Source organism: Neoarius graeffei, chromosome 13 (assembly GCF_027579695.1).
Source record: "Neoarius graeffei isolate fNeoGra1 chromosome 13, fNeoGra1.pri, whole genome shotgun sequence".
Classification (NCBI taxonomy): Eukaryota; Metazoa; Chordata; class Actinopteri; order Siluriformes; family Ariidae; genus Neoarius; species Neoarius graeffei.
Window position 1 is genome coordinate 63,860,222 of NC_083581.1, and position 14,043 is coordinate 63,874,264.

The 14,043-nt window shown below is 43.1% G+C and overlaps 1 protein-coding gene across 1 annotated transcript in view; it reads left to right on the forward strand.

Moving 5' to 3' along the window:
• The window catches only part of agrn (agrin), a 584,915-nt gene that overhangs the window by 476,874 nt on the left and 93,998 nt on the right, over positions 1 to 14,043 (forward strand). Inside the window, exons 16-17 of the mRNA XM_060938311.1 lie at positions 6,474 to 6,604; positions 6,712 to 6,817. Coding sequence (XP_060794294.1) covers positions 6,474 to 6,604; positions 6,712 to 6,817 — 237 coding nt within the window. The remainder of the gene's footprint in view (positions 1 to 6,473; positions 6,605 to 6,711; positions 6,818 to 14,043) is intronic.

Here is a 14,043-nt window from a genome sequence, read left to right on the forward strand (position 1 = left end):
TTCAGCCATGTTTTTGCTCGGCGTTAGCAAGTTACAGGTTTTCTCCTGAAATGTTTTCTTTTATTTCTTCTTCCTCAGGGTAGTAAAACTCGCTTTTGCTGTGAACACTGTCGTTATTGCTATCCACAATGTAAAATGAATGCTATTCTCCTGAGAAATGCTGGCAAAAATTTACAAGATTTTTGATAATCTTATAAATAAATCTTATTTTAAAAAAAAGATAAATGTTGACAAAAAATGCTATTATGTTTGTTATTGCTGTAAACGAGCGAGTCGCCAGAGGTCCATAACCGGGGTCCGTAACTGGGGTCCGTATCGTAGGATACGGACCCGCTTGCCAGCCAGTCAGAGCACAGGATTTGATGAAAACCGCACCGCGAAAAAAATAAAGAGATTTATGTCACAGTTTTGGTTTTCCATGTCCCGAATGGAGCTCGTAGGAAAAATATGAGTGGTGTATTTCCCAGTTAAACACACGTGTCCATATAATATAAAACAATATGATAGATGAATAAAGTAAAGGGAAATCAAAACAGTGAAAGGTTAGGCCTATTTGTGTGGTGTACTTTTAAATTATGTTTACCCCCAAAAGTAAAAAGGAAGAAAACTGCATTTTCTCATCTCATCTCATTATCTGTAGCCGCTTTATCCTGTTCTACAGGGTCGCAGGCAAGCTGGAGCCTATCCCAGCTGACTACGGGTGAAAGGCGGGGTACACCCTGGACAAGTCGCCAGGTCATCACAGGACTGACACATAGACACAGACAACCATTCACACTCACATTCACACCTACGGTCAATTTAGAGCCACCAGTTAACCTAACCTGCATGTCTTTGGACTGTGGGGGAAACCGAAGCACCCGGAGGAAACCCACGCAGACACGGGGAGAACATGCAAACTCCGCACAGAAAGGCCCTCGCCGGCCACGGGGCTCGAACCCGGACCTTCTTGCTGTGAGGCGACAGCGCTAACCACTACACCACCGTTCCGCCCGAAAACTGCATTTTAAAAGATTTAATCCCAACTGAAACAAACATCGAGGACATTTTGAATGAAACATAGCGATCCAACAGCTTGATCAACGCCTGATGATTGCTGTGTCAGGAGATCACACTAACACACTGATTCTCAATCCTGCTCCTCGGCCCCCTGCTATGCATGTTTTGCATCTTTCCCTGCTCTGCCTACATGTCTGAACTCATCAGTGGCACTTTTGATTATCTGAGCGCACCTGATTTAATCAGGAGCATGTTAAACACACTCACTTCAGTCAGGTGTGTTTGGAGGAAGGATAGATAGAAGATGTAGGACAGGGGGCTCCAGGAGTAGGACTGAGAAACACTGCATTAAAAGCCCAAGTATACTTGCGCAGATGTGGCTTTGCGTGACATGACCACGGATGTGCGCGTGAGTGTCTCCAAATTATACTCGATTTTCTGCTGAATGTGTACGCCTCTCTGAACGGATGCACACGCCGCCTTTATTGAATACCTGCCTCACCTACTGTGCATTGAGATGCGAAATCAATAAAGATTGACTAAAAAGTATAGAGCGTGGTCTGAATAGTAAGACAACCCCCCAAATAAAATAAAAACAAGAACATAAAAGCCATGCATGAACGTTTGCAACTCGGAAGAAGAAGAGCTCTAATGTTTAATATTGATGTTGGAAGAAGAAGAACAAGACAAGAGAAAGAAAAACATTCTAAAATTGCTTTAAAACAGTCTTCTGTATTTTGCACTTCGATTACGCTCACCACCTGGACAGCGTATATGCACTCAGTTTCGCACATGTGCAGTCAACATGCTCAGTCTGTGCTGAAGTATACTTGGGCCTTTAGCTAGTAAGGTTTTAGACACATTTAGGCAGACTGGCTGCATTTGCTAAACTGAATCCTTACCCAGTATGATCTTTGGAGGAAGACAGTCTACAGTGGATATAAAAAGTGTACACACCCTGTTAAAATGATAGGTTTTTCTGATGTATAAAAATGAGACCATGATAAATAATTTCAAAACTTTCCCCACCTTTAGTGTGACCTATAACCTGTACAATCCAATTGAAAAACAAACAAATCTGTTAGGGGGAAAAACATAAAAAATAAAAAACGTACAATAAGCTGGTTGCATAAGTGCGCACACCCTTAAACTAATACTTTGTTGAAGCACCTTTTGATTTAATTACAGCATTTTTTTGGGTCGGAGTCTATCAGCCTGCCACATCCAGACTTGGCAATATTTGCCCACTCTTCCTTGCAAAAGCGCTCCAAATCTGTCAGATTGCGAGGGCATCTCTTGTGCACAGCCCTCTTCAGGTCACCCCAGAGATTTTCAATTGGATTTAGGTCTGGGCTCTGGCTGGGCCATTCCAAAACTTTTGGGGGTCATTGTTGTGCTGAAAGATGAAATTCCTCTTCATCTTCAGCTTTCTAGCAGACACCTGAAGGTTTTGGGCCAAAATTGACTGGTATTTAGAACTGGTTATAATTCCCTCCACCTTGACTAAAGCCCCTGTTCCAGCTGAAGAAAAACAACCCCGAAACATGATGCTGCCACCACCATGCTTCACCGTCGGTATGGTGTTCTTTTGGTGATGCGCAGTGTTGTTTTTGCACCAAACATACCTTTTGGAATTGTGGCCAAAAAGTTCAACCTTGGTTCCATCAGACCATAACACATTTTCCCACACGTTTTTGGGAGAGTTGATGAATTTTCTGCAAAATTTACCCAGGGCTGGGTGTTTTTCTTTGACCCTACCTCATAGTCCAGACATATGGAGAATACGGGAGATTGTTGTCACATGTAGTACACAACCAGTGCAACGGTTTGGGTTTACTATTCTTTTAAGTTCGTTTCTTAAGACACGTATTTTTAAGTATGTTACCTCGCTTGTTGACAGTTTCGGCGAACACTTCCGCCTTCTTCAAAACAGTCACCAGATGTCGAGTGGTGACGTGCCTTATCAGCTGATGTTACTCTATGGAGGCGTGAACGTCCCGCCCAATTTGACAGGTAGTCCACGCCTCCTGCTGTCAGGTCGCTGCCCCAGGACGGCGCTCCAGGTATGTGACAGCGGGTACGCTCCCTCATCCCGGTTCATGGTCCTCTGCGCCCGCTTACGTATCTCCACTGCCTCCAAAATCCAACGCTGATATCTATTCTCTTCAGCGCGAATGACTCTGGCCTCTTCCCAATTCATTATATGATTATGTCGTTTGCAGTGGTCTGAAATGGCTGATTTTAAGTTTTCTTGGCTTGCTTTTTCTTTTTCGGATCTTGTGAGTCTTTTTGTTGTTTCTTTTTCACATTCTATTTGGTTTGGGTTTACTCTGCTCTTCTCTCTCTCTCTCTCTCTCTCTCTCTCTCTCTCTCTCTGTGGTGTGTGATGTACAGAAACACCACAACCAGTCTGGGTCGGTTATATTTTATTGCTCTCTGATACATTAAAGAAAACAAAACACAACATCAGGCATGGAGCGAGCAAGCCGCGTTACAGCTCCTCTGACACTGGCCAGTAGTAAAACAGACCGAATATAGATAAAGTAAGTAAAACACAATGAAACATAATGGCATACCTGATACGTTCAAGAAAACAAAACACAAAATCAGGCACGGAGCGAGCAAGCCGCATTACAGCTCCTGCCAAATAAAACAGGTACACCACTTCATAATACTGTAAGTTTTCTTGGTTCAAACAATATTGATTCTATTCAACATGGATTCAGTTAATGTACAGACAACCACCAGTGTATTGGTGACCTACAGTATGCTAACTACCACGCACCTACAGCTAGCATGCCACAGGTTGCCGCGTGAGATTACCAGTGTGCACAAATTAACTTTATTATACATCAATATCATTTAACAGAAACAAATGGCTCTTGCAGCATATGCATAATCCAAGACGACACTTAAAAATGCACAACACGACAACTGCAAGAGTGAGAATAAAAGAATGTGAATATAACACTAAATAAGACACCACATACCTCTGGCACTGGCCAGTAGTAAAAGAGACAGAGCGGGAGGGTAATCACACAACTTAAGGAGGTCCACATGGGGGTGGACCTGTCCCACACCCCCTGCCCCCTACTCTGTACACCAGAGGCATGGGAAAGTAAAAATAAACATAAATAAATTATAAATAAATAAAACGCACACAAATTTGAGGGCGGAAAAACCTTTTAGTGGGGAAATTTAGGGAACCACAACCAACCCCGCTACACCAGTACTTGCCAGAAACTCCTGCAGCTCCTTCAGTGTTGCTGTAGGCCTCTTGGCAGCCTCCCTGACCAGTTTTCCTCTTGTCTTTTCATCAATTTTGGAGGGACGTCCAGTTCTCAGTAATGTCACTGTTGTCCCATATTTTCTCCACTTCTTGATGACTGTCTTCACTGTGCTCCATGGTATATCTAATGCCGTGGAAATGTTTTTGTCCCCTTCTCCTGACTGATACCTTTCAACAATGAGATCCCTTTGACGCTCTGTAAGCTCTCTGCAAACCCTGGCTTTTGCTGGAGGATGCAACTGAGTAAATGTCTGAACTTTATTTGGGGTTAATCAGAGTCATTTTAATTGATGGTAGGTGTGAACCCCAAAAGACTGAATGCTGTAATTAAATCAGAAGATGCTTCAACAAAGTATTAGTTTAAGGGTGTGCACACTTACTGTATGCAACCAGCTTATTGTAATTTTTTTTATTTTTTATATTTTTCCCCCTAACAGATTTGTTTGTTTTTCAGTTGAATTGTACAGGTTATAGGTCACATTAAAGGTGGGAAAAGTTTAGAAATTATTTATCGTGGCATACATGTCAACCTATACGGAATGTCCGTATTTTATACGGATTTGATTCAATAAACGTAGTATACGGGCGTATAAATAAAGTTATACGGATTCTTTAAAAAAACTTCAATATTTATTTAGAGCTATAATCAATTCCCATGATGATAAACGTACTGTACAGTACAGACAGCCAGTAAAGAGTCTTATGAAATCGCGCGTTATCTTGTGGTAGCGAGACTTCGTTCCACTTTTGATCATGCGCACATCGCATTGCGAGAATCCCTCCAACCGTGAAGTCATAGACATATAAACATAGACGCCGCCTTCTGCGTAGAATCATACGTCATCCATATTGGATGTGGCAAAGTGGAGATTCTTCAACCGTCTCTGGTATAGCGTCTAGACAGTAGCCGAGAATAAAGATGCCTCATTCATGTGCTGCGTTTAACTGTACCAACAGGTTTACCGTCCAAACGAGATCACATGGGATTACCTTTCACGGGTGAGACTGGAAAAATACGTTGTATTCATTCTGAAGGTTTATTGTTATTAATATTGAATAAAAAGTAACTGGGATATATCATTGTTAATTATCATTCAAATTTTAGGTAAATTATTTTAATTTGCATCTTATACGGATTTTATAAGGGAAATACGGATTTTGGAGGTTGGTTATACAGGTTTGATTGACCAAAGGTTGACATGTATGTCATGGTCTCATTTTTTTACATAAGAAAAACCTATCATTTTAATGGGGTGTGTACACTCTTTATATCCACTGTATGTAAGGGTTAAAGGTCATTAAAAACATTTAAAGAGAAACAAGAAGGGATTGTAGGACTGTCATCAAAGTTTGCTTGGGGTGTTCAAACCTGTGACTGGCGCTCTGTGTTTGCCAGCTTCAGCGAGCAGACCAGGTGAACCAAGTTTGGGTATCTGGAGTGCTTACCAAGCCACAAACTCTGAAATAAGACTCCCAGTCAGTTTCTTTTGCGCTGCTTATTTCACAAAACCCGCCTTTCGCCCGTAGTCAGCTGGGATAGGCTCCAGCTTGCCTGCGACCCTGTAGAACAGGATAAAGTGGCTAGAGATAACGAGATGAGATGAGATTTCACAAAACCTGTGCTTCAACAAGCCGTTCAGATTTCTCTCCTCTTTCTATGTCACAAGTGGAGCTCATTAGAATAATCCCACCCCCTCATCTGAGTATCTCCTTTCACAGCTTGAGAATTGGCTTTGCGGATGAATAATCATGAGGAAAGTGCTACCTGATTGGCTGGAGGAAGAGAGGGGTGGGATGAGCAGTGGCTTATTATCATTTAAAGGAACTGGCGCTCAAGTTGTGTCAACTTGTAAAAAAAGTGTATAATATGTCACCTTTAAGGTTTTTAAAGTGCGTAATAGGCAGGGTTTTTTTTTTTTGCGCAAATCCCTTTTCTTTGTCTTTTTTTTCCAACCACAGCAACATCTGATGGGTTTTGCTGGACCGCCATACGTTGTCTCCAAAATTTTGTCAAGCCAAAGTGACATACCGTATAAAATGTGTAAAGAGGTGTAAACCTGCGCTAATAAACCTGACTCCTCCAGAATACACAACTCCAGAATGAATCCTAGATCAGACTTGAGTGGGTATCACTTATCCTTTGATAATTAGCAGTAATTCAGTAGAACTAAATGTCTTTGTTTAGTCGCAGGTCCCCGGACATTATTGTCGTGTGCCGAGCTGCAGTGCCGCCACGGAGCGTCGTGTGTGGAGGTAAACGGGCAGGTTTACTGCGAGTGTCCGTCTCCTGACTGCGACCAGACAAACAAGACCAAGGTGTCCAGCGTTAATGTCACTAAACTTAGTAACACAACTGGGATTGATGTTTGTCGTGTTTGCCTCAGCATTGTAACCATGTGTGTTTGTGTGTGTTGCATGGACAGGTCTGTGGTACAGACGGTGTGACCTACGCTGATTATTGCCAGTTGAGGACTATTGCCTGTCGACAAGATAAGGACATTACTGTGAAGCACTTAGGCCAGTGCACAGGTGGGACTGCTCTATAGGTTACTCAGCCAGCTCATTTTATAGACATCTACACACACACACACACACATCCACAAGCTCACTGATCCAGAGTAGCCAAGCAAATCAACATAATTAATAGCTGTCATCCAAATACCAAGTTGAATTAGTAATGAAGTAAGAAATTATTGCATGACAGATGATTTTAGCGTACTGTATTAGGGATGATCGAGATAAGCTTTAGACAGATTTCACAAAGAAAGAACATTAACAGTATACTCTGCTTGTTAGTTAGGTAGCAGCAGTGTTGTAGTCGAGTCACTAAACCTCGAGTCTGAGTCCAGTCTCAAGTCCGAGTCAAGTCCAAGTCATCAAAGAAAATTTCGAGTCGAGTCCACTGTTGATCCGAGTTGAGTCCGAGAACAAGGCTCCAACCGCACCATTTGACGGTGGCTGTTGCTGCCTTTATGTGAAACCGCCTCTGCTGCTGTGTTGGACTAACGTTACTGCTCGACTGCCCCATTTTAGTTAATAGGCTACAGATAAAAAGCTTATTCATTGCTCAGCAAGCCCCGTCCACTATCAACAGGGCAAATAACATGAGAGAGGGTTAACACTAGCTAGTTCATCAGTCAGCAAGCAAGCCCCGCCCACTATCTACAGAGCAATGAACATAGCGTGTCACTTCCTTCTCTGGGTGGAGTCTTGCCAAATGACGATTGAAGTTCGAGGTTGTCCCCGTCGTCTCCTCGATCGTTCTTTTACATATGGAACACACCGCAGTGCGTTTTTTCCCACTGCACGAGAAGTCTGTATAAGCAAAGTGGACAATCCTAGGGGCTTCTCTCCAGGCATTTTAGTGCCATTAATGTTAGTTTGTTCCTGAACATGACGTATGAACAGGTGAATGTGCATTCTCTTGCACAAAATTAGTATTAAAAATTGATGTAGATATAAATATCTTCTGCCAAATTATTATGGCATGTTACAAAAAATAAAGAAAAAATCCCAGTCCTCGTCTACAATTTATGAATCCGAATGCAGTTAATGCACAAGTCCGAGTCATCAGTGCTCAAGTCAAGTCAAGTCAAGTCACAAGTCCTTAAAATTAGGGCACGAGTCGGACTCGAGTAATACAAGCCTGGGTATCAGTTAGCGTAATCACATCCACTATTTAATGTGAAGTGCTTTGTCGAGTTTTCTCATTTCTACATTTTTGCTGTGTAGTAAGTGGAGTGTTAAATAAATATATTTTTGAAAGTACTGCCCATTTTTCTGGTATCCTCTGACCTACTGGTTTTCCCCGTAAACCCATCTCTCAGCCACTGCTGACCTTCACGTGATACATGAGAGTTAATAGATGTAGTAGAATTCTTAAAAATGGTAATAGGAATGAATTTGTTCCATTTTAAAGGGTGGGTTTTTTTGTACTAGTTATTTGTGGCAGCAGTCTGGCATGAGTATTTGGATTTGGGAAGTTATTTGAATAAATGGCATTATGATGAATGACAGCTTTATACGTTTATTATATGGTATGTTCTCACTCTTACACGTCTCTCTCTCTCTCTCTCTCTCTCTCTCTGTTTTTTCTCACAAACAAACACACACACACACACGCACAGTAATAACTGAATCTATCCGGTTGGGATGGACCCCATAGCTAGCCTCCAGTGTGTTGGTGTGTGTGTGTGTGTGTGTGTGTGTGTGTGTGTGTGTGTGTGTCTGTGTGTGTATATGGGGGTGGAGTTTCAGGAGATCAGGAGACTGCATACCAGATGCTTCCCTATGGATAGTCAGATGCTGCATGTTTCCAGTCTGAAATCATTTGAATCCCCTGATACTGGGCGACATTTTGGCTCTTTGGTTCGCATCACTCGTGTGGATTCAGGGAGGAGATCCTGAGCGCAGCGTGTGTGAGGAATAACCTTGCTGCTGCTCCTCTTCATGGCTCTCCTTCTCATTCTTATTCTTTATCTCACTTTCTCTAACTAAGAAGAGAGAGGTTTTGGAAGCGGGCCGAGGTCGGCACGTCTCATGCTGGCAGCTTGTGAAGAGCAGAACGGCAGCCTGCATCAGAAGGGTCTCTACAGGGACCTGCTCGGAGACAGGCACCGAAGCAGGCAGCATGTGTGTGACGGGTAGTGCCAGCTGCTGGCTTCCATAGCATGCCCAGGCTCCTGAGCCCAGAATCACACACATCACCTGAATTACCCACCTGCAGGAGCTCTGCGTTGCTGCCATTTCGGCTTTGCACGCTCTTCTTCAGCTGAGGCTCCAGCTGCTCTCACAGAGCCGTGATATTGTTCATGGTTCATGGCGATGTTAGATACACATTATTATTTTATTTATTTGTTTGTTTTTATTGTTCCTACCCTGGCACTTTTTAAACATACAGCCTTTTTTATTTCAGCAATTCCGTTAAAAATACTTCAGGTTTAAAATGAAGATTTTCCCATTTTAATACATCGACTGTCAGTTTGTATCTCCAGCTGGTGATGTCATACTGGACTTTACAGCACCGTCTTATATTCACACACCACATAGGTCAGGTGCACACTATAGCACCCTCTTTATCTCCTTTACCTTACCTCTCTTCTTTCTCTCTTTCAATCTTCAATATTAGCTTCTCTCTTCAGACAAAAGCAAAGGTTGACATCCTCTCACAGTCCAAGGAGAGAGAAGCAGCAGTGTCTGTTATTAATTTCAGCCCTAACATACAGACCTCCGACTGCTCCTCAGCCCTGAGGTGGAGAGCTAAATCACGAGCTCATTTCACGTGTGACTGAGTGGGAATTAGCACACAAAAAAAATATCTTTCTCTCTTTGTTTCCTTCTTTATTTTTTTTTCTTTCCCTCTTTCTTTCTTGTAGCCCTTCTCTTTGCCCTGGTCTCTCACATCCCACTGAACTAATACGATCCTGAACAAATGACACTGATGTCATTAAGGCTTATGAGCTTCCCTGCAAGCTCAGTGTGTGGGTGCATGAGAGAGAGAGAGAGAGAGAGAGAGAGGTCTGCTATGTGAGTATGTAAGTCATGCTGCTAACAGAATGAAGGAGTGCTCTTAGGTGCCCTATCAGCTCACTCGAATGCTCAAGAAACTTTTGGCACAGCGAGCGTCCACGTCTTGGCAGCTTTTTCAGCTTGCATATGGTGTCATCACCTGTATGTTTTGTGGCAAACTGGCAGCGTATACGCCAGCATATGGCACAGGCATCTCTCTGCCTCAATGGTAGCCTTGATTTTCTAGTCCTGGCCCAATCTCTGGGTTTTTCTTTTTTTTTTTCTTTTTTCTTTTGCTCTCCATCCTTCTACTACTCTCTTATGCTTATTAATCTTCCAGAAATTCTCTCTCTCTCTCTCTCTCTCTCTCTCTCTCTCTCTCTCTCTCTCAGCACACCTTTCAGCGCAGGGAAAAAAATACAAAATACCATCTAATAACCACCTTTCAAAGCTAACTCCACATCTGAGGCAGCTGAAGATGTCAATGGTTTTTCTCCTCTCCTAATATTGCTCCGTTCCTGGTGGAAAATCAAACTGAGCGTTAAACCTGATTAAGCTATGCTTCCACTGAACTGCCAGTTTCGGGCTTCTTTTCAGCTGGTGCACACTGTGTGTGTGTGTGTGTGTGTGTGTGTGTGTGTGTGTGTGTGTGTGTGTGTGTGTGTGTGTGTGTGTGATAGAAGCCACACGTCACACATCTCCTCTCACTGCAAGTGAACGTGAAGTGAAGGCTGGGCTTCTGAATGACGTACGTGTCAGTGAGGAGAAAACCGGCGTCTGCCATAACACACACACGCGCGTGCGCATACACACACACACACACACCGATAGCAACTGCACTGACTTGTTGTACTCTCCAGACAAGCTGCCAGGAGCTGTCGAATAAATACTATTCCTGTAAGCTGTAGAGTTTCACACCCGACCAGCTAATTACTAAAAATAGTGATGATTAGCATGCAGTTTAAGAGTCCGTCTTTTGCATGCATGGTATAACAATCTACATTAAGTGCAGTTTGATTGTTCACAAGAGACCTACGAAGGCAGAACGCAGGCCGCTGTATTGTCACGGCTGCGTGGCTCCACTAAGCCCATGCTGTCTTTGGTGTACCACAGTTCCCCTGTGCTGCACTTATTCTGTTTATCGCTTCCATTAGAGAGTACTTGGACTTTGCAGAAGACTCTTGTGTCATTGTGGCATCATCTCCGTGCTCTTTTGGCTCAACAAGGTGGCTCAAAGGGTGAATATTGATCAGAAAGTTGGGGGTTCAAGCTCCAGCACCTACACGCTGCCACTGTTGGGCCCTTACGCAAGGCCCTTCACCCTTTCTGTTCCAGGGGCACTGAATCATCTCTAACCCCAGTTTCCTAACAAGCTGGGATATGTGAATAAAGAATTTCACTGTGCTGTAATGTATATATGATAAATAAAGGCTTCTTCTTTCCCTCTTTCTGAGCGATGGGCCCCAGTGCGTGTCAGCTTTGAAGCCGGAGCTGAATCTTAAATTTCTGCCCCATTTATATCAATCATTTATCACGAGGCACTTGAGAGCTGTGTGTGATTAAAGCAAACCTACAGGAACTCAAATTTTCGCTATATATAATGCATATTCACAGATACACACTCAACCCATTTCACGCACACTATGCAGTCAAGTATAAGCCAACAGTGAACAAGCCCTTCATTATATTCTGTTCAGGAGCACTCCTGATAAAGATATTTGCCCTCGCTGATTTTTATATGAGAAAGCATCTAGGAGTCAGTTCAGTATGTTATTTTCTTTGTGCATTTGATCTAATATTCTGGTCTAATGGGGAGAATCCTGTGCAGTAACTCTGCTTGGAGCCAGGCATTTTAGAGTGCCCCTAATAGACTGACTGACTGCTTTAAATAAACTGCAGTATTGCACAGTGCCAGAAGGGGTGCTGGTGAGTTGGGTTTAAATGCCAAACTGCAAATCTCTACGGGTGCTTTCATATTAGTCCACGTGAGGAGTCTGATCTAGAATGAAATTGGTACTTTTGGTTCATTTGTTATTTGGTGTGGGCGGCGCGGTGGTGTAGTGGTTAGCGCTGTCGCCTCACAGCAAGAAGGTCCGGGTTCGAGCCCCGTGGCCGGCGAGGGCCTTTCTGTGCGGAGTTTGCATGTTCTCCCCGTGTCCGCGTGGGTTTCCTCCGGGTGCTCCGGTTTCCCCCACAGTCCAAAGACATGCAGGTTAGGTTAACTGGTGACTCTAAATTGACCGTAGGTGTGAGTGTGAATGGTTGTCTGTGTCTATGTGTCGGCCCTGTGATGACCTGGCGACTTGTCCAGGGTGTACCCCGCCTTTCGCCCGTAGTCAGCTGGGATAGGCTCCAGCTTGCCTGCAACCCTGTAGAAGGATAAAGCGGCTACAGATAATGAATGTTATTTGGTGTGGTTTGGTTTCACAGCGAGCATAATTAAATAAACCTAAAAAACATTGTCTGAGTGGTATGTACAGATGAAAATGAACTCAAAATGATTTCATTCATTGGTCAGAAATACAGCAATGGAAAAAGACAAATGAACCTTTAGAAATCGCAAAAATCACCCAAGTGTTATTGGTCAGCATGGTGGAAACAATATTGGGTTTATACACTACCGTTCAAAAGTTTGGGGTCACCCAGACAATTTTGTGTTTTCCGTGAAAAGTCAACACTTTTATTTACCACCATAAGTTGTAAAATGAATAGAAAATATAGTCAAGACATTTTTCTGGCCATTTTGAGCATTTAATCGACCCCACAAATGTGATGCTCCAGAAACTCAATCTGCTCAAAGGAAGGTCAGTTTTATAGCTTCTCTAAAGAGCTAAACTGTTTTCAGCTGTGCTAACATGATTGTACAAGGGTTTTCTAATCATCCATTAGCCTTCTGAGGCAATGAGCAAACACATTGTACCATTAGAACACTGGAGTGAGAGTTGCTGGAAATGGGCCTCTATACACCTATGGAGATATTGCACCAAAAACCAGACATTTGCAGCTAGAATAGTCATTTACCACATTAGCAATGTATAGAGTGTATTTCTGATTAGTTTAAAGTGATCTTCATTGAAAAGAACAGTGCTTTTCTTTCAAAAATAAGGACATTTCAAAGTGACCCCAAACTTTTGAACGGTAGTGTACATCCACCATTTATTTCCTGTTTTTATTTATGAGTCCAAATCTCCCTACACATCCCATTTCTGCAGTTCTACAGCTCTGTCCTTTGGCTCATTTTGCACCTGTTGAGTCAGGTTACAATATAATGTCACTCATAACCCAAAAGGCACAACATGTTTGTGTCAACACTTCCTGTAGTGTGTTTGATTCAAATCACTTTCTCATTGCATTCAAACCATGCTTGAGTTTTAGACCACCTCACTTCAACACCCTCAAACTGGTTGTGTGCTCACCTGTCCAACCAGGCTGTGTCAAAGACGAAAATGCAGCCGGGTTTAATTCCAATGGACTACACGCTTCATATGTGAAAGCACCCAGAGTTGAATTGATTCAAAGTCAAAGCCATTTTTACAAATAAAAACTCCTAGAAGAAGAAACCTTTATTTGCCACATGCACACTTCAAGCACAGTGAAACTCATCCTCTGCATTTAACCCATCTGAAGCAGTGAACACACACACACACTCAGAGCAGTGGGCAGCCACACCAGAGCACCCAGGGGTCAGGTACCTTGCTCAAGGGCACCTCAGCCCAAGGCCCCCCCACGTTAACCTAACCTGCATGTCTTTGGACTGTGGGGGAAACCGGAGCACCCGGAGGAAACCCACGCAGACACGGGGAGAACATGCAAACTCCACACAGAAAGGCCCTCGCCGGCCTCTGGGTTCGAACCCAGAACCTTCTTGCTGTGAGGCGACCGCGCTAACCACTACACCACAAAATTGAAATGGTGCATAAGGGTGCTTGCATAATGGCTGGTTTTATCCCAGTTTCCATATGCCATGAAGATTTTAAATGCTAATATATGAACCATATTTGTTCTTCTATACACACCTGTCATTACAACCTCTGATCCTCATTTACTTAAAATCAACCATATTTGCCCCAGAATCACTTTCTGTCTGGGTCATTCCGGGTTGTTCCAGTTTGATGTGATGTGGTAATTAATTTAGCAATGTAAACATTTCCGAAATCCTCAGTTAATAACCTGGAAGCAGCAGTCAGTGTGGTATTGTCCTGTCAGTGCCTGAATAAGGCTAGCTTCTGGCTCTCGTGCTGCCTGGC